General features: G+C 35.5%; 1 protein-coding gene and 1 long non-coding RNA gene across 2 annotated transcripts; both read left to right on the top strand.

Annotated features, from left to right (window-relative positions):
- The first annotated feature begins 3,532 nt into the window (after positions 1–3,532).
- LOC123913013 lies at positions 3,533–6,588 on the top strand. The gene is made up of 2 exons (XR_006811515.1): positions 3,533–3,816; positions 6,244–6,588. It is a non-coding gene; the product is annotated as an uncharacterized LOC123913013 (long non-coding RNA).
- A 12,117-nt stretch (positions 6,589–18,705) lies between these two features.
- Positions 18,706–21,738, top strand: LOC123917763. Its single transcript, XM_045969583.1, has 3 exons — positions 18,706–18,906; positions 20,009–20,211; positions 20,879–21,738. Exons 1-3 carry the CDS (start codon positions 18,811–18,813, stop codon positions 21,213–21,215), a joined length of 636 nt encoding a protein of 211 aa, XP_045825539.1. The 5' UTR covers positions 18,706–18,810; the 3' UTR covers positions 21,216–21,738.
- The last annotated feature ends 312 nt before the right edge of the window (positions 21,739–22,050 follow it).

The following is a 22,050-nucleotide window of genomic DNA, read 5'->3' on the forward strand; positions in this document are numbered from 1 at the left end:
AGTTCATTTCTCAGATCTACATCATAAACATCGAAAAAGTAAAGATTGACACTTTTTCATCAAAACTCTCAAGAACACAAAGTTCTTGAGTTAAATCTTTCATACAACTCGTTTTTAACCATTATTTTCGTTCATTAATCATGTTAAAAGCATGTTAAGCATATTAAGAACCTTAAGAACGATTTCCATCAAAAAAATCCGTTCTAAGCTAAAACGAAAATGGGGTGGAGGAAGTTCGGGTGAGGAGAAATCGACATTCTCCCCTTCCTCGAGTCAACCACGATTATGGAACCTACTCTCATACCTGGATTCGAAGAAAAACTCGAAGATTGATCTTGAACCTCTAGCTCTCCCCTTGCCCTAGCTCCTCAAGCTCTCTCTCTCTCTCAAGAACTCACAAGAACAAAAGAGAATAATGAATTCTCCCTTCCCTCATGGCCATATGGGCGCCCCACTATGCTCACAAGGCCCATTGGGCCTCAAGCCCAATTGGCTTGGCCCAATAACACGTTAACTCACTCTACTCGCTTAATAACTAACGTACTCGATAAATAACTCAAGTTATTAACTTAATTAAAATTCTACGTCAATAAAATATTTTAACACATAAAATTTAATAATTTGAAAATTGGGTCGTTACAACTCTACCCTCCTTAAAGAATTTTCGCCCTCGAAAATTACCTAGAAATAACTCTGGATACGAACTCATCATCTTGCTCTCCAATTCCCAAGTCGCATTCTCACCAGCGGGTCCTCCCCATACCACCTTCACCGAGGCGATATCCTTGTTTCTCAACCTCTTCACTTTCCTTCCTTCAATCCTCAACGGCACAGTCTCGACCGTTAAGTCATCCCTCACTTGAACATCATCCGCTTCAATCACATGTGACGGGTATCTTACATATTTCCTCAATTGTGACACGTGAAACACATCGTGCAAATTCGCCAATGATGGCGGCAAAGCAATCCTATACGCCACTTTCCCCACTCTTTTCAAAATCTGATAAGGACCAATAAACTTTGACGTCAACTTCCTCGACTTCAAAGCACGTCCAATTCCGGTAGTCGATGTAACTCTTAAGAAAACATGATCACCTTCTTGAAATTCAATGTCCTTCCTCCTCTTGTCATGATAACTCTTTTGACGACTCTGAGACGCTTTCATCTTCTCTCGAATCATTCTAATCTTTTCCGTAGTCTCTTGCACAATCTTCGAACCAAGAATCACACTCTCTCCGAATTCGAACCAACAAAGCGGTGTTCTACACCTCCTCCCATACAAAGCCTCAAAAGGTGTCATTCCAATACTCGAATGAAAACTATTGTTGTACGTGAACTCGATCAACGACAAACACGAGTCCCAACTTACTCCTTGCTCCAAAACACAAGCTCTCAACAAATCTTCCAAAGATTGTATTGTCCTTTCCGATTGGCCATCCGTCTGAGGATGATAAGCCGAACTCAACCTCAACTTAGTCCCTAAAGCCTCTTAAACTTTCCCAAAATCTCGAAGTAAACCTCGGATCTCGATCCGAAACAATACTCGACGGAATACCATGCAACTTTACAATTTGCTCCACATAAATCTCGGCCAACTTAGGCACCAAGGTACCTTTCTTAATAGCAACAAAATGTGCACACTTCGTCAAACGATCTACTACCACCCAAATCACTTCATAACCTTTCGTAGTCTTGGGTAAACCTCCCACAAAATCCATCGCAATACTATCCCATTTCCACTCCGGTATAAACAATGGTTGCAACAAACCAGACGGTTTCTGATGTTCAATCTTCGACTTCTGACAAACTAGGCAAGCATAAACAAACTCAGAAATTTGCCTCTTCATTCCTGGCCACCAAAACAACTTCTTCAAATCTTGATACATCTTGGTTACTCCCTGGTGAATACTCATTCCACTCCTATGACCTTCTTCCAAAATCATCTTCTTCATCTCGGGCACATCGGGAACGCACACTCTTCCATGAAATCTCACAACTCCATTCTCGTCAACTTTGAAATTAGCTTCTTTTCCTTCCTCAACTACTAGTGCCAACTTCTCCATTAACTTCTTATCCGTCTTTTGACATTCTTTGATATTCTCTAGAAAAGGATTCGTCAACTTCAACATTCCCAATTTCACACTCTTAGGAGTCACTTCACACACTAGACTCAAATCTCGGAATTCTTCAATCAACTCTAACTCCTTCACCATAAGTGATGACATGTGCAACGATTTCCTACTCAACGCATCGGCCACCACATTAGCTTTTCCGGGGTGATAACTCAAATCAAAGTCATAGTCCTTCAAAAATTCGAGCCATCTTCTTTGTCTCATATTCAACTCCTTCTGATCGAATAGGTACTTCAAACTCTTGCGATCACTAAACACTTCAAACTTCGATCCATACAAGTAATGCCTCCACACCTTCAATGAAAACACAACTGCGGCTAATTCAAGATCGTGTGTCGGATAGTTCCTCTCGTGAACCTTCAATTGTCTCGACGCATACGCTACCACTTGACCTTTTTGCATAAGCACACCTCCTAGTCCCATCTTCGAAGCATCACAATACACAACGAAAGATTCTTTAGCATCCGGTAAAATCAACACAGGCGCGGTAGTCAAGCTCTTCTTAAGCTCTTGAAAACTTTCCTCGCACTTCACATCCCAAACAAACGCTTGATCCTTCTTAGTCAACTGCGTCAAAGGCAAAGCCAACTTCGAAAACCCTTCAATGAATCTTCTATAATAACCGGCCAATCCAAGAAAACTTCTTATCTCAGAAACAGACTCCGGCGTTCCCCATTGCAATACGGCATCAACTTTCGCTGGGTCAACCGCTATTCCTCCACTTGAAATCACATGACCAAGAAAACTTACTTCTTTTAACCAAAATTCACACTTCGACAACTTGGCATACAACTTCTTCTCTTTCAAAATTTGCAAAACAATCCGCAAATGCTCCTTATGTTCCTCTTCGGACTTTGAGTAAACCAAAATATCATCGATGAATACCACAACAAATGTAAGACCCGTAATTCCACAGTAATTTTGTGTGAGGAAATAAATAATGGCTAAGAGGTTTTAGGGTTTTTGGTTAAGTATTTTAGTGAGTATCGTCGCAAAAATAGGATTTTTGCTGAAATGGAGTCTGTTTTGTGCTCGTGCGCTGGAAAGACACAGACTTTTGGGTTGTAATCCTCTTTTATGAATGAGAAGGTTTATGTAAATTCAGAATGACGAGTTTTGGATTATTCTCGCTTTTGGAAAAACGAGTGAGAATTTTACCCGCTGTTGTAAAATTTTACGGTTTCTGAATTCAGTAAAATTTTAGATGGAAGTTTTATATATCTGCGCGAGTTAGGATATGTCCTGAGAATAATTTTCAAGGGTGTGGAAGAAAATTACAGTCGCGGAAAAAGATTCGGCGATAAGTTTTGGAAATATTTTAAGACGGACTTCCGTTCCGTAAGTTTTCTGTTTTTACGAGTTTTGCTCGTCGCGGCGCGCGAGAGCTGTGGGGCGTGAGAGAAAATATCTAGATATTTGTTAAAGTGAAATGGAGGGCTAGGATTGGCCTAGAGAAGTTGCCTTTTGATCAAGTGGATATAATTGATCATGAGCTTATTACATAGGAGACTTTTGACACATTTTGTGGACTTAGAAAATATCACAAAACCTCTCCTCTTCTTTGTCTTGGCCGTGAGTGCCTTTTTCCATTCCCTAACTTCACCAAATTTTCCATTCTTCACCATTTGGTTCCATTTCAAGCTTGGAAGCTCTAAGGAAAAGTGTAGAGAATCACTTGCTTAAGGTAACTAACCTTCTCCCTTCTTTTGTTTGGTTTAAACTCATAGATTTTAGGAGTTTTCCATGATTATGTTCTTGAGGAAAATATTCTAGAATCTAGTTTTAATTAGTTTTGGTTCCATAGAAGTGTTTATGAGTGGTAAACTAGCTTGTTTAAGCTTAGTAGATGATGATTTCCATGGTGATTAAAGTTTTCACAAAATCTTTTGTTAGGGTTTGAAAAAGTTATTTGAAATGATCATAACTTTGAAAAATTGTTTTGTGCTTTTCTTTTTGGTGTTGTTTATGAGCTTAGTAGAGAAATGGATGTTAGATTATGGACTTTGTTTTGTGAAACAAGAAAAATAATTTTTGTGTGTGTTCTTGAGGTTTGATGAACATATTTTTAGAAACTTTTGTTTTGATGCTCAAAGTGGTTTGGTTGATCAATTCCATGGCCATGTGAACTAGTAGAATGATCACTAGGGTTTTGTATGGAAAACTTTGAAGTGTTGGTTTTATTTTCAAAATTTTGGTCATGAGAAAAATTGTGAAAAGTGAGGAGGAGTTTTCAAATTTTGTTAAGACTTTGTGGGAGGCACGATCATGGCCTAGGGCGAATTACCAATCAAAAAGTTTTGGGTAAAAATGATATATGTGTTGTTTTTGTCTTTGGGAACCAAAAATTGATTTTGTCGTAATTAGAGGCTTGGCCCGAAATATTTTTGGGTGCTTGGATTAGTGACTTGGGGGTATTATGGGATATTACCAAGCTCTCGGAAGCGAAAATTTTTTAGCGGAAGTGGGATTTTGGTTTTGCTTGGCCGAACCTAAAGGAGGTGAATGGGGGAAATTTCCAAATTTTTTCTAAGTCCACATTTGAGAAAAAATGATCATGCTTTTGATGAAGTGATCATAGGTGGGTAAAAGAATGATTATAGGATTGTTTTTGGAAAGAAAAACTCGATTATTTTGTCGAGATATTTTTGAAAAGTTTTTAGGTTGTTTTCATATGCTTTTGTGGTGTGTAAATGTCTTCTTCTAAGTTTAAAACCATAGTGGTCAATGGTATGCTTTGAAAACAAAAATGTATTTTGTTTTGTGAAAAATAGTGTATTTAACTTCGGGAATTTTTAATCACTATGGGGAGAACTTGGAATCATTATCCGAGAGTGTTAGGAAGTGCCTTAGACACCTCTAGACCTTTGTGGATAGGTTTAGTTTCGTTAAAATATTTTGGGAGAAACTTATGGATTGTACGCTGCTTATTTTAGGGTGCGCGAAAGCGTAGAATTGTTCGAAGTTGTTTGAAATTGGAAGCTTGCCGAGGTAAGGGCACCTTCTTACTTCCGTATTAAATTCCGTCGATAGCATAGTTGTATGCTTGTTGTTGTGAATGCTTTGTGTGTTTGTTTGTGCACTATTTGTGAGTGCTTGGCATGTTTGTATTATGTATTCTCGATATGAGTTCGTGATGAATACATGAGGTTACTTGTCTGACATAGTATTTGATGAAATATATGTGTTGACATGCTTGTTGGGAGATTACATATGATTGTGATAATATATGTATTGTGGTTGCATTGGTATAGGTAAGGGTATCGTATGCTCATGCGTCCATGGTAAGAGGTGGTTGCGGGAGTGGACCACGGGGTGTGATTGCGAGAGTGGGTCCACCCAAATGGTTGAGGGATTTTATGGGGTTCAATAAGTGGTTGCGGGAGTGGACCACGAGGTGTGGTTGTGTGAGTGGAGTACTTAATCCTACGGGATTCTTGGTGAGCGGAGCTTGGTATTTGTTTGAGTGACTATACCGGTAAGTCGGTATTCGATCTGTAGTGATTGTACCGCAGTTGTTCTAGTCGGTATTCGATCTGTAGTGATTGTACCGCAGTTGTTCTAGTCGGTATTCGATCTGTAGTGATTGTACCGCAGTTGTTCTAGTCGGTATTCGATCTGTAGTGATTGTACCGCAGTTGTTCTAGTCGGTATTCGATCTGTAGTGATTGTACCGCAGTTGTTCTAGTCGGTATTCGATCTGTAGTGATTGTACCGCAGTTGTTCTAGTCGGTATTCGATCTGTAGTGGTTGTACCTCAGTTGATAGTGTCGGTGATTTGTCTGAGTGACTTCACCCGGTGTTTGGTACTTTGTCTGAGTGTGGTTAGATTCCGGGAGTTATGCATGTGATTAACCAGTGGCGGTTGTCGCATTTGTTGTGTTAGAGGGTTACGAAACCAGTGGTGGTTGTCGCATTCATTGCATTAGAGGTTTTGCATTAGGATTATGTGTGCACTTTATTTATTCTTCGTGGTGTTGAGGATGTGTTAAATGTTTACTCGCTTTCCGTTTTGGTACTTGGCATTTGGTATGTGTATTTGGTATTTTTATGCTTGTTTCCAGTTGGTGACCCTTGCTTGTTTGATACGTGAACGGGTTATCCCCCACCTTAGATGATGGTGTGCCACTTGAGGCCGTTGGTCGTAAGGATGGCGAGGACTTCGTGGATTATGCCGGAGAGTAGATGGTAGCTTTGGTTAGGCTACATTTTTGTTTAGGCTTAGGGCCTAGTTTCTTTTGGATGACTGTATAGTATACTCAGACATGTTTAGTGCCTTTTGGCCGTGCGATACATTCGGTTCACGAGTTCTGTTTTGTTTAGGTTTGTGAACTTGATGTATCCTTTTGGAATGTAAATTATTCAGGTGCACACTTTGCTTCTCGGAAGCCCGTGAAATACAATCTTTGATATTGTATATTGATTTCTGTTTGTATGGTTTAATGAATGAGCTTGTAAAGAGTTTCACGCGCACTCTGATAAATATTTTATTTAGCGTGTTGTTTTAAAAAAAAAATAATAATAATGCCCTCTTTTTGGTTTTAAAAATCGGGGTGTTACAACAAACTTGTCCTAGAATGAATGAAAAATCATATTCATGTACTCCATAAAAACACCAGGTGCATTGGTCACACCAAAAGGTATCACCGAATACTCATAATGACCATACCTCGTCCTAAAAGCAGTCTTTGGTATATCTTCTATTTTCACTCTAATCTGATGGTATCCGGATCTCAAATCGATCTTACTAAACACGCAAGCTCCAACTAATTGATCCATTAAATCATCTATCCTCGGAAGTGGATACTTGTTCTTGATCGTCACTTTGTTCAACTGTCGGTAGTCAATACACAACCTCATACTCCCTTCTTTCTTCTTAACCAACAACACAGGTGCACCCCACGGCGATACACTAGGTCGAATAAACTTCTTCTCAAGTAGTTCCTCTAGTTGCTTCTTCAACTCATTCAACTCTGACGCTGACATTCGATACGGTGCCATAGATATCGGACTAGTACCAGGTACCAAATTGATCGTAAACTCTACTTCTCTTTTCGGCGGTACATCTGACACGTCTTCCGGAAATACATCGGGAAATTCACAAATAACCGGTAACTTTTCCATCTTAACTTCACCTTCCATCTTCAAGGATGCAAACAACGCATACAACTCTACAGGTTCCTTCAACGATTCTACTACTTCCTTCTTACTCATCAAATGCAAACTCTCCTCCAGTTTAGGAAACACAACAGTCTTCTCACAACAGTTGATATGGACTCGATTAAATATTAACCAGTTCATACCAAAGATAACATCTATTCCACTAAGTTGGATACACACTAGGTCCATTCCAAAGTGTCTACCAAACACGGTTACAGAACCATTAGCAGGAGTTTCTATTTCCATACGACCAGACATTTCAGACACAGGTATACTAAGACGCTTCATGCAATCAACGGATATAAAAGAATGTGTTGCTCCCGTATCAATAATCGCAATTAAAGGAGTGTTATAGATGAAACACGTACCTCTAATGAGATTATCCCCCTGATCCGCATCATCTCCACTCAAAGCAAACACCTTTCCCATAGTCTTCTTCGGCTTCTTGCACATAGGACTCTTGTGACCCTCTTCACCACAATTGAAACAAGTCACCTTCACTTGACAAACATCCGACTTGTGTCCCAACCTCCCACAATTGAAACACTTGTCCACCTTCTTTGGGCACTCATAAGACTTATGACCCATCTCACCACACTTGTAGCATTGTCCACCACCTCTCTTCTTTCCACCACTTGTTAGCTTCTTCACGAAGTACATAAGTACCCAAGGTTAGCTTACTCTCCTCGGTACACCTCATAGCCTCAAAGACAATCTCAACTTCCTCTATCCACTTGACAGCAGCTTCCGGAGCATAGCCTCCAGTGAAAAGCTTCGGATTATGCTTCATGAACCGCTCCAACCTCATCTCATCTTCCCTCCCGGGTTGATGATCTCTAGCCACGATGTTGGTCAAAGTAGCTATCGCATCTGCCATCTGATTGTTAGCCCTTCCAGCCATGATCCTGAACAACCAACCAATCCAAGAACAGACTTAGAAAGGTAATATCAACAGTGTTATCTCTACACAAGTTGAATATATGGGCAATTAATCCCAATTGGTTCCATATGAACCGACCTTGCTCTGATACCACTATTGTAACACCCAAACCCCTTAACGGAAATTTATTGAATATAAATAAATAAAACAGTTAAGAAGATTTAGGCGTCACATGTTATAATACAAAATCACGGCATAATTAAAATCATGCTAGCACAGCGGAGATTAAAACGATAATTATCATAATGTATATCATACAATAATCATAATTGTTCACACAATATCCCTAGGCTCTAGGCCATATCAACAAAGGATATTATGTTTACAACAAAAGAGTAAAAGATTAGCAAGGTCAAATATGCCATCACGGGCTTAATACAATTCAATTCGAATAACCCGACCCGGTAAATACCTAATCAGAGCAATTCTATACAACCCAATCAAAAAGATATACAAAATATATCTAAGGAGTAGTCTAAGCTAAACTCCTCACCAAAAAGCGCACTATCACAAGCACGAGCAAGCCCTCTAACTCTGATCGGGATCCTCAACCTGAGAATCTGAACCCCCAACGGTCCAGCACATAACACAAAGCATGAGAGTTAGATCACATAATCAAAATATAAGTGTAAGTAAAACGGTACTTAAACACTTCTCAATATTCATGCATATATCATACATCTATACATATTCATCAACATCTATCATTCCATTATAAGTACATAAACACATATAATCGAATACTCACACAATCAATTATCAATTATCAAATACCACAATTAGCCAAACATGTGTCACATATCATTTATCATAAAATGCACACATAGCCTAATGCGACTCTAATGCTTCAACTTCATGAATGTCACCCTAGACATTTCTAATGCATGTGGTACCATCTTCTTTATTAGAGTATCTCACCTCTAATATCCTTCTTTATCGGATAAATATAATCCGATATACTTATTTATTGGAATATCCAATATCCTATTTAATTCATGAATGCATGTATAGGTTTTTCATGAATTCACTCACAAATATATAGCATAAAGCTCTTCATTTACTATGTGGAACACTATCCAACATACTTCATCATTAAGATTTAACAAAACCTTAATATTCTTCATTTATACTTCATACACGATTAACAATCATTTAACGATTAGCAATGAGCGTTATAAGCATCAACATGCATCAACAATCATGTAAGAATACCATTAAACCATGTTACAAGTGCCTAATTACACTTACAAACATTAACAAAAGTTGCAGGTCCAGTACTGTTCGCTAAGCGAAGGGTAGCGAGCATCAGCGAACGCTACCAGAGAAATGCTGACTCATAGTGAGCATCAGCAAACATCAGCAAACTATTCGCTGAGCGAAGGCTTAGCGAGCCTAAGCGAACCTCACCAGGGGATCACCTGCTCATGGCGAGCTGTTCGCCACACGTTCGCTGAGCGAAGGCCTAGCGAGCCTAAGCGAACAACGCCAGGAAGACACCTGCTCGTGGCGAGCTGCAGCGAGCTGTGGCGAGCTGTTCGCCACACGTTCGCTGAGCGAAGGCCTAGCGAGTGCCTCCTGTCAGGACAGTTCAAAACATGCGTTTTCTACACCAAATCACCCAAAAAATCTCATTTTTCATGTTATAAATCCCAAAAGAGTTTGTATTCAAGCATAACGAACATGGATAAACACAAAAGGACAGTTCATTTCTCAGATCTACATCATAAACATCGAAAAAGTAAAGATTGACACTTTTTCATCAAAACTCTCAAGAACACAAAGTTCTTGAGTTAAATCTTTCATACAACTCGTTTTTAACCATTATTTTCGTTCATTAATCATGTTAAAAGCATGTTAAGCATATTAAGAACCTAAGGAACGATTTCCATCAAAAAAATCCGTTCTAAGCTAAAACGAAAATGGGGTGGAGGAAGTTCGGGTGAGGAGAAATCGACATTCTCCCATTCCTCGAGTCGCCCACGATTATGGAACCTACTCTCATACCTGGATTCGAAGAAAAACTCGATGATTGATCTTGAACCTCTAGCTCTCCCCTTGCCCTAGCTCCTCAAGCTCTCTCTCTCTCTCTCTCTCTCTCAAGAACTCACAAGAACAAAAGAGAATAATGAATTCTCCCTTCCCTCATGGTCATATGGGCGCCCCACTATGCTCACAAGGCTCATTGGGCCTCAAGCCCAATTGGTTTGGCCCAATAACACGTTAACTCACTCTACTCGCTTAATAACTAACGTACTCGATAAATAACTCAAGTTATTAACTTAATTAAAATTCTACGTCAATAAAATATTTTAACACATAAAATTTAATAATTTGAAAATTGGGTCGTTACAAACCCTAATCCCCCTAATTCCCAACTAATAAATAACATAGTGTCAGCATCTAAATTCACAAATCAAATCAATCCAAATCAAATTGACAAGCAAAATTTAACATCACTAGTGCAGAAAGGGGTTTCCACTACTGGCCAAATGGACTTTCCACGTCGGGTGGTGGCCAGTAGTAAATGCAGTCGTCGTTGTAAGTATGTACTTTCCACGTCGGGTCGTTTAATACCCGACGTGGTATCCTAATTTCTTCAGTAATTTTTATTTAAAATTATGGGGATTCCACGTCTGGTTTTCCAATTACCCGTAGTGGTATGTATGGTTTTCACGTCGGTTATAATGAATACCAGTAGTGGTATGTATGGTTTCAAATTTTTTAATTTAAATCATGGGGATTCCACGTCGGTTTTAATGAATACCAGTAGTGGTATGTATGATTTTCACGACTGTTAAACTGAATATCAGTAGTGGTATGTTTGATTTTTTTTTCTTTTTCTTTTTTGCATACCTAGGTGACCAAACCTAATCCAATGCAAATGAAACTTCCAAAACAATTATGCAAATACCTACTCCAATACTCAATTTAAGTCACCATTCCACACATACAACTAAACACTCGCATGCAATATTTTGTGAACATAATAATAGAACAGAAACATCCTTTAGCAAAGCATAAATAGATATTCACATTCATTCATCAAAATAGCTGAAAGCAAGTGTCAGCAAGTATTCGCAAAGACCTTTCAGCAAAGGGTAAATATTAACAGTCATCCAAAATAGCTGATAAAAAGGACACATGTGTGAAGACATGTGTCCACAAGTATTCAAGAGACCTGACCTTTCAGCAAAGGTTCAATCCAACAGGCATCAAAATAGTTAAGACTTAGGACTAAATAAAGTTTGATTGTGCAAGAACTACTTAGGATCATAATAACTTGATCAACTCAAACAAAGAACATAGAATTGCAGACGATGTCATTCAACTTGGGCAACTGAGGGAGGCATTGATACCACCACCATGGCTGGAGTTAGTTTCAGACTTATCCTCAAACTTCATGAACTGTCCAACCTGGGAAGCAGCCAAGTGTGCATAGCAGATAGGAGCAACTGCATACAAGGTTTACACTAATATGAGAACTTACTACTCAAAGTTAATTATGCATATTTAACATATCATATAGCACATAGTTAAGCTTTAAAATATTTCTTAACTTTAAACATCACATGATTATGTTTGTAAGACAAGATTATCTAACTATTTGATTTAGAAGGTCATTATTCCTATGTTACACAGGCAGTGTATTTTTATTTGCCATAGTATTCATAAAATTAGAAGTCAACTCAATCATTTTGTATAATACCTACTAGCATATTCTACCAAACAAACACAATAGCAGAACAAAGTACCAACATTCAATTCCAAACTTTATGGGTAAAAATTATCGTTTTTGGGTACGAATTGAAATCAACTTCAATTGTAAATACAAACCTAATCCCCAAATGGATGGTTTATGCAGTAAGAATTCAAAGCAACTTTAACTTAATTAAAAATCGATGGTTTCAGGGTAACAATTTGAATCAACTTCAATTAATAATATAAACCCAAATTCAATAATTTCATAGGGTAAAATATACGAACAATTACCTGTGAAGTACACGACGATGCTTTGAACCATAGAACAACGAACACGGAAGAGTTTTTGGGTGAACAACCAATGCGAATTACAAATTGACCAGGAACACGGATACGACATTGGGTGAGAGGGAAGAAGTCGATTATGCTTTAGTTGATATCAATTAAGTGAAACGAATAAAACTGAAGTCTGACAGAGGGCAGAATAAGACTATGGATGAAGAAGATTAAGACGAAGACGAAGAGTAGTGGAGGAATTTGGGATGAACAAAATGGACGACAACAAAAAAGGAGAAGGACGAAGAAGAAGAAGAAGAAGAAGGACGAAGACGAAGAAGGATAAGAACATGGAGGAGGACGAAGAAGGATGAACAAATTGGATGAAGAACAGGTGGGAAGTTGGGATTTAGGGTTTTTCACTTTCAATTTTAATATGTTCAAATAATAATGTTAAAAATGATAAATAAAAAGTGTAAATGATTTATGATTTTAAATTGAAATTAAAAATGTTTTTGATTTGTATTTTTCATTTGATGGAGGACTCATATGCAATAAACAAAAGTTTATTAAGGAAAAAGAGACTCACCATGGACCTTAGTTGATGTGGCAATTAAATTGAATTCTATTGGTTAAAATTTAGGAATGCACCCATACATTCCAAAACTGGAATGCACCATAGAAGCTCCCTTTGTCTTTTCATGCTTGTATTAATTTTTAGAGCAATGCTATGGTCACATTATTTAACACACTCCTATTGACACACTCACTCTTTTTATTGGTCCATGTCATCTATTTTGTTTAACCCTTTATCTGTTAACCGGCTAAACAAGTTTCTTTATTTCTTTTTTTTTTTTATCACCAACATAAGTTTATCATTGTTTCCACTCTCCACTCCATTTTCCAAATCAAGAATTTTCAGGTGCTGCTAAAGAGAACAATGTTTCCATCGACTTCTCAACTTTATCCAACAAACCGGACCCATTCAGTGAGAACAACAGTAAACCGGTGGTGCAGGGGTTACGAGTGAGTGGAGGTAAAACACGGTGTACTTGAATCGGTGTTGAACGGAATTTGACGACGATACCGGCGAGGGGTTTAGCCGCTCTTCTTCTATTTTAAAGCCTTATTCTCTTCCACTCTCTGAATTTCTTGTTGTCCTTGTTTTGTTCGGAATATTGAATCTTGAAAAGGGATGTGGTGGAGAGGTTTATGGAAATATTTGTTATTGGCATTTTCTAAAAAAATTTAGCCATCATCGTTGAATCTAAAGAACCCATTTACAGTCCATGAAATTGAAAGGAAATATTCAAGTTTTACCAAAATTCATATGCAAATAAAGGGTGTTTAATGGGGTTCAAATACAAAGCAATTGAGACCGAAAGAACTTGAAAGTAAAAAAAATAAAAAAAAATTGACTGTAGAAATAATGATTGTTCTTTACAGGTTCTGTAGTGGAATTATTGAAATGAAAGAGACGGCGGTGGAAGGTTGAAATGAACAGGAAGAGCAAAAATGAACAAGAAGATGAAAGTTTTTTTTTTTATTCAAATAATAATATAAAACAATAAAACAATAATGGTTCAATATGAAACCAGTAGCAAGTTACTATTGTATAAAAAAAGTAAATGACGTGGATGATTGCTATTGGAATGTGTTATAAGAGTGTGTTAAATGATGTGACACTAGCACTTCTTTAATTTTTATATTTTCATGTAACTTTTTTTTCTTTCTTTTTTTCTTTCTTTTTTTCTTTCTTTCTAATATTCCTGTAACTTTCTTACACTTTCAAGTTATTTTACACTTTTTTTTGGTTGGAGAAATAGTCTATTTTACACCAATTATATTATTAAAATTATTATGTATATTATATGTAGCAATTTTAGACCAATCATATTATTGAAATGCATCAGTGTAGGCATTTTTTAAATATATAAAAATAAGAATCATTTATCAGCTTTTTTTTTTCTTCTTCAAGGGTCTTACAGGTATAATTTCTACTATTGAGTCTTTATTTAAATTTAAATGCTTTCTTTTGGGTGGAAGTGAGAAAGTTAAGAAAATTCATTAGGTTAACTAGAATAAGGCCTATCTTGGTCACGAATAGAGTGGTTTGGGTGTTTGTCGGATGATGAAGTTTAATTTATTTTTATTACAGAAATGATGTTGAATGTTGTTAGAGCATTATTATCGCATGAACTTTGGAGTTCCTTCACGGTTCCCAATCAATTTTTGTTAGAAGCATATATATGGATAATTCATTTACAATTGTCGTGCATTAGATAGAACTGTGTGTCTGCATATGACCGTTGCTTAAATGAATTTGTTGACACTATTTAGCATTTTTCTTTAAGAAATGTGGTTGAACTGTTTAAATAATTGGGAAATATAAAATAATATAAAAAAATTGAATGTGACCCACTTAGAGAACCAATATGGGTGCAATGGGAATGGATCATCTCCGATGTCATTATCACCGGAGGGAATAATGTTTAGATCTTGGCCTTCCATCCCTTTTTTTGCACCATGGTCAAGTTGCAACAAAAAAAAACTTGTGGCCGGCCAGGATTTCACTGGATCCACTTTGCAATGGATGATCCTCTCCCTGAGTGCAATGGATAATGATGCTTTTAGAGGATTAACAGTGATTGTAGTTTAAAGTTCTGATGGCTAAATATGATGTGATGGATGAGTAAAAGCGACATGATAGTGGAGGGATTTGAATGATATCAAAGATGATGTTGGTTGGGTTGAATGTAGGACAATAGATTGAGAACAATATAAGGAGAAAGATTGTTAACAAGAAAAATACATTGTTTTTGGAAAGATAAGCAGTCAAAATGGAGAGTCACGATATTAGATTAATTTAATAGACCTTTTTAGCTCTCTTTAGATAAAGATGTTTCAATAATTGAGATGTGTAGGTTGGGTTGGAGTGCGGATTTGGGATGGTTGGAGATGACATAGACACATGTTTGCTTGGGAGAGGGAGTTGATTGATTGTGAAGTGTTGTGTTATGTTGAAAATTTCTTTTTTGCAGGTTGATGTTCCAGATAAATGGAGGTGGAATTAATCTTGATCATGAAGGAGGTTACTCAATGGAAGAAGCTTATAATTTCTTCAGTCATGACACTTAGATGGAGACATTGATGCCAACGAAGCTAGTTTGTAATAATTTCTTTGCTTGGTGATTGCTTAATATTGTATAATCGACAAAAGACTAATTAGCTTGTCATAGTTTGTTTTGTTATATTTGGATCTTTTATCCTGTTCAGGTGAAACCTTCAATCATTTATTCTTTGATTGTGATGTTTTTAGTAATCTTTGGCGAGCAGTGCTGAAAATTGGTCAGGTGTTTCTAGTGCGTTATCGAATGATGGTGAATCACATGATACTCATTTTCGTAGTTCTTATTTATCTGGAAATGCAGTCTAATCATGTTTAAAGGTGGTGTAATTGGCTAGTTGTTGGACTATTTGAAAACAAAAAAAAATTAAAAAAATTAACATGTTGTTTAATCATAAGGAGATGTTACTTGATAGAGTGAAAATCATTGTTGGTGGTCAATCATTAGTGATTAGTTTGAATATACCTAATCAATAGTGATTACCATATTAGTTGGTCGGTGCTTATGAAAAATTATTTTGGGGAGGTCAATCCCTTAAATGAAGGACACACTTGATTTACCAAAAAAAGAAAAAATCTAACAAACAATTTATTTTTTGACAGAACAAACAACTTATTAAGAGTTTTATATTGGACAAGGTAATCTAACAATATATTTATAAGTTGGTGATATATTAGTATTATCTCTTATTCAATGTGAATCTCTTTAGTCGTGTATTCACGCTCAACACAATTGGTCAACAAATTTTAGAGGTTTTGAAATCATCTCGGAATTCAAAACTAAAAGACAAAACAAATTAAACTAGTACTACATCCGTCCCAAAATATAAAGGAAAATTGGTCAAAGAAAGTTGATGTATTTATATCAACTTTCTTCGACCAATTTTCCATTATATTTTTTTTTAGGCTTAATTACTTAATTGGTCCCTTAAAGACATTTATGGTTTCAAATTGGTCCCTTAAAGAAAAAAAGGGCCAAATTGGTCCCTTAAAGACCTTGCCGTTAAACATTTTGGTCCTTTCCGTCCAGAAACTGTTAATTTTTACATGTGGCGAACTGGATGCTTACGTGGCTGCTCACATGGGTGCTTACATGGCTGCTTACTAGGTAAATCATTTAATTTTAAAATAAAAACTTAAAGTTAAAATTTAAAATAAAAAAGATTATAACTTCTCTCTCTTGTTCTTCATCTTCATCATCAACTTCATCAAACAAACCCCAAAAAAGAAACCAAATCCTCAAATTAGAAACAGAAATCCCTAAAAACACCCAAAAAAACCCCAAATTCACTCAAACCACTTTCTAACCATAAATCAAACCCTAAAACCTGCAAAATAAAAAAATAAAAACAAAACAATTTCAAAATAAAAAGCTTAGATCCATTCTGATTTCTTATTCTTTGCCACAAATCCAACTCAAAACCAAACTAAAATCAATATAAACATATGCACAACTTTGCCACAAATCCATTCTGATTTTATTTTTTTTGTCTCTGTTTCTCTTATTGTTTATGTTTTTTCGTTTGATTTGTGATGGATGTGGAAGATGGTTGTTGTGATTGTTGAAAGTGGAAGATGATTGTGAGTGAATAGGTGAAAATGGAGGTGTTTATGGTTACTGGTTTTTGTTCTCAGTTTCCTTTCTTTTTACTCTTTCAATTTCTCTGCCTGTGAATTTGTTTTTGAGTTTTTTTTTTTTTGTTTTTAAGTGTTTCAAAATCTGGATTTGTGTTGATGAAGTTTATGAAGAAGACGGAAGGAAGGAGATGAAGAAAGGAAAATAAAACAAGGTGTTGGTAGTACATTATTAGATATAATAGATATTCAAGATCCAATGGTTTTTCTTTTGATAAGGAAATCCAATGGTTAATATTAAAAAATTATTGAAGTCTATGGTGGAGCACCTGAAGTGTTGGTCCACCTTATACTTTTGGGGTTAAAAGTTAACGGAAGAGACTAAAATGTTTAACGGCAAGGTCTTTAAGGGACCAATTTGGCCCTTTTTTTCTTTAAGGGACCAATTTGAAACCATAGATGTCTTTAAGGGACCAATTAAGTAATTAAGCCTTTTTTTTATTTATTGATAGATGAAATGATAAACTATTAAAAATTTACACACACTAAATGAAGAGACTGAAATTCGAACATCTATAATAACATCCAACCTAACAATTTCAATATTTTAGTCAATTAAAATAAAATTTGTGAACAAATTGTCAAATTTTTTTTTACATGACATATGACCACCCTTTTAAAAAAGGATTTAAAGCAAATGCATTATCGAAACAAAATTGTGTATGAATTGGACTTATTGTGGGGTTCTTGTTGTACATATGAATTGAAGTATTCCCTCCGGTTCTAAATATAAGAAAAAATATATATTTTTTAGATACATTGAGAATCAAATATATATCGTATAATATAGACCAAATACATTAGATTTTTAATAATTTAAAAAGTAGATATCCTCTTATATTTAGGTTAAGAGGAAATATATCTTTACATTTCATCCTTTAGTACTATTTTTTTTTTTTTGACAATAATCCTTTAATACTACTTATACTTGAGGTGGGATTTGTTTGTTTCATGAATATTTTCTTACCTTTCAAAAAAAAAATTTGTACGCGTAAACATCCACTAAAATCTAAAATTTCATTTTTTTTCCACCTCACTCCACAAATAAAAGATATTTTGCCGTGTGTAAAATTACAGATCCATCCGTTATATGGACATAATATTTTCGGTACACATATTATAGAACATGGAATAGTATATTTGTTGCGGTGGATTATTCTGATTGATTTGTAAAAAATATTTATTATTTTTTTTTATTAAATATTTTTTGCGGATCAATCACAATCATCCACTTAAATCATACATCGATACATATCCACAGCCGGAGTGTTCATCGTTAATTAAACTCTTTAAGAATAAAAAAAAAGTAGGTGCCTTTTGAGGAAGAAAAGAACTACAGTAATAAAAAAAACATTTATTATTTACATATAATTATTTACTCCTTAATTAATTACTAATTGGAGTACTTAATACTCCCTCCGGTCCTTATTATAAGGAACACTTTCGGAAAAAAATTTGGTCATTTTTATAAGAAACTTTAACCAATTTTCAAATGTTCTAAATGTTCAATTTCACTTATGCCCTTATTTATTATGAAAGAAAATTTAAAAATAAGTAAGTTAGTTGAATAAAAAGTAATTAAATAAGGATAAACATGAAATAAATTTAAATTTATAAGAGTATTAAATGAAAATAACTATGTTAAATGTGTTTCCTTAGTTTGTGTGATTTTTTCAAAATGTTCCTTATAAAAAGGACCGGAGGGAGTATTTAAGATTATTTTTGCTACATAATCAACATTCCTTTGCCACCGTTCACCAACTTTTATTCTCCACAGAATCACAACAACATAGTCACTGAAAGAGACACTTACAAACGACAGAAAGATAGAAAAAGAAGAGAAAATGGAGAGAAAAGTTATGATAGTGTGCTGCGTTGTGGCCTTCTTGGGTCTCTTATCAGCTGCAACTAGCTTTGCTGCTGAAGCGACAAGGATTAAGGTTTATGTCTTTTTTATTATTATTATTTTTATGTTTTTTATACCTGGGTTTCCCCGAAAACCGACAAAGTAAAGTTTCAATTTTTATCTTAATTTTTGGGGTTTATTCATCACTGAATATTAGCACTAGTAGTTGTGGTTGCTACAAAGTAAAAGGGGGTACTCTTAAATTTTCAATTTTTTCATTTTTTTCTTTAGGCATTTGTTATATATGTTCCTTCTTTTTGCTTTCAAATTGAGAAATTACATTGATCCCCTACTTTTTCTTGTGGTTGATTTCACTGTTTATCTTGAATAGTTTGTTTTACCTATCGTGTATGGTACATTCTATGTGTTGTTCATTAAGCTTTCCCTTTTACTTGTTTATTTATTTATTTTTTTTTTTTTTATATAAGTTACTTGTTGAATATTATCTTTATTTTTTTGAGTAATTTGTTGAATGTCCTTTTACTTTTCCCAATTTTGGAATAGATAGGGTTTGATACTAGAGCAAGAAGTTGAAGCCTGTTTGGATTAACTTATTTGAGTTAATCTATTGACATATACATTTGTGAGATTGTTTGGACGAGCATGAGCTGTTTTGAGCTTATTTCCATAGGTTCACTCACGGGGATATTTTTTGAAAATAGCTTATACTGTAGCTTATAAGATAACAGTTTGATGTTATTTTATCTTTTATTATAGAAATAACTTATTCATAAGCACTTATACGATAAATGCTTATGCTATTAGTACTAACTTAAGCATTATATAGAGATATGACATTAGTTGAAATGGTTTTTACATCAATCTTTTGGAGGTAATATATTGTTCCAATTTCTGGTATTAGTTAAAACAATATCTTGAAGGCTTAGTACCATGTAGTCTTTGTTTAGTTTATTTTGTGGTATAACATTTTAAGGTCTGCTGTGTCAAAATTCACGATGAATGGAAAACGATATTGTTAGAAGTCCCACATTGGCTAGAGATATGGTAAAGATAGCCTTTATAAGTGTAGTGCAAACCTCAACTCTTAAGCTAGCTTTTGTGGTTGAGTATAGGCCTCTAAAATTTAACAGATATAATAAACATAAATTAATACTATTACTATGTAACTTTTTCAGGGTAATCAGATTCAGTTTATCTCACCAAATCAGTGCAAATATCCTCGAAGTCCAGCTCTACCTCTTGGATTCACTGCGGCAATGTCTCTTATGATATCTCAAATTGTCATAAATATTTCAACTGGGTGCATTTGTTGCAGAAAAAGTTTGCGAATCCCTGATGCCAATTGGTCTGTGGCACTGGTCTGCTTTGTTTTATCCTGGTAATTTTCACTTTGTACTTTTTGTTTGTTATAGTGCTGTTTAACTATGCCGGTAGAGTCAATCAAATTATCTAGTGAAGCATACTAACTTATTGATGGATATTCAAGGTAACGATGATAGCTTTTTTCTTTTATGAACAAATGATAATGATAGCTTTTATTCTTTGATTATATGTAAAATATGGTTTTGGTTGCTGCAACTAGTAGTCAATTTATTAAAAATCTATATTGATGCGGTTTACACACAGAAACTTTTGACAATGCACTTAAGGAAAAAGAAGTATTAATATTAGTTTTCGCATCTGAATTTGTTCAGAAGCTCACTCATTCAACTTCTCCACAGGCACAAGTATGCTTACAAGGACTTTTCCATAGGTGAAGAGCCATGAACTTGCATGAATTGAAAAGATGCTATAAGCTAGAATCTAATCTAAATTGGTCTTAAGCCCTATTTCGATAAACACCTTAGTTAAGCAATTGTGTGTTTGATTTGAAAACTCGGGCTAGGTGTTGCGCATAATATCAAAGTCAGACTAGGATTGTAATTATACTCCTAATATATCTTGTTGTTCTCTGTGATTGTATAATATCAAAGTCAGACTAGGATTGTAATTATACTCCTAATATATCTTGTTGTTCTGTGTGATTATAATCTCTGTTCAAACAGGTTCACATATGTAATTGCATTTCTCCTGTTGCTAACTGGTGCTGCATTGAACGATCAGCGTGGCGAAGAGAATGTATACTTAGGCACCTACTATTGCTATGTTGTGAAACCCGGAGTGTTTGCTGGTGGTGCAATTTTATCTCTTGCAAGTGTTGCATTTGGAATTGTCTATTATGTTACCTTGATGGAGGGAAAGAAAGCTAGCAACCCTTTTGATGAATCCTCATATCCAAACCAAGGGACCATAGCCATGGGACAACCACAGATTCCAGCTCAAACTAGTCATGATCCGGTATTTGTGCATGAAGACACATACATTCGACGACAGTTCACATGATTGATGAACAACTGTCTATCCTTATTAAAAGCTTAGGGTTGCATTATTCGGTTTCTGAAACTTGAATCTGGCAATGTGAAGTTTGGAGATTGCTCTAGTCAAAACCTGGTTTATGCGTATTCCTAGGATGTATGTAGTATATTATAACTTATGTACATTATCACCAAAACAACGGTTTGCGAGATTATGAATTTTACTATGTTTATATTTCGATGGTCCATACAACTAAGGTTTCAAATCATGGTCTTGTTGCAATCCTTGATATTGCAGATAATTGCGGTCAAATGCAGCTAATATGATTTCAGTTGCGGTCATAGACAAGTGTGGCTGATATGATCTCAAATTTGGTCACAATGTAGTTGCAGACGGGAAATGCTAGTATAGGCACAACTACAAATGACATGGTGTTAGGCACACTCACACATGTTATTGGTAGTAAGTAGCAAGTAATATGTAAGTTGTTATTAAATTGGAAAAACATGTTGAGATGAATTGGGAGCCAATGCATTGCTGTTCTAGAAGATTATCGCTTGTTTTCCATTTATGTACTTGTCGCTATGCATTGTGCTAGTTGTTTGTTTGTAAAATATGGTGTCTTAGTGTGCGTGCGCATGTAATATTATGTGCTAACATGGTCTATTATTGACTTGATTCTATTAGCCATTTCAAATACCAGGTAGTTGTAGATGTGTTTTCTCTAGTTATGTCTAACTTGATGATCTATTATTTATCTTAAACAAACAATTATAAACCTATTTTTTACTACATATTTTCTTGCATGTTGATGAATGATAATATGTAAGTGTTTGGTACTGTATGATTACGATATAAACAC

The sequence above is a fragment of the Trifolium pratense genome, linkage group LG3, assembly GCF_020283565.1.
Source record: "Trifolium pratense cultivar HEN17-A07 linkage group LG3, ARS_RC_1.1, whole genome shotgun sequence".
Lineage (NCBI taxonomy): Eukaryota > Viridiplantae > Streptophyta > Magnoliopsida > Fabales > Fabaceae > Trifolium > Trifolium pratense.

Bases quoted from the DNA above. Each gene is read 5' to 3' on its own strand.
- LOC123917763 (XM_045969583.1), top strand. From the start codon at position 18,811: ATGGAGAGAAAAGTTATGATAGTGTGCTGCGTTGTGGCCTTCTTGGGT. The intron at 18,907-20,008 runs GTTTATGTCTTT...TAACTTTTTCAG, and splicing joins CTGAAGCGACAAGGATTAAG to GGTAATCAGATTCAGTTTAT. The intron at 20,212-20,878 runs GTAATTTTCACT...CTGTTCAAACAG, and splicing joins GTCTGCTTTGTTTTATCCTG to GTTCACATATGTAATTGCAT.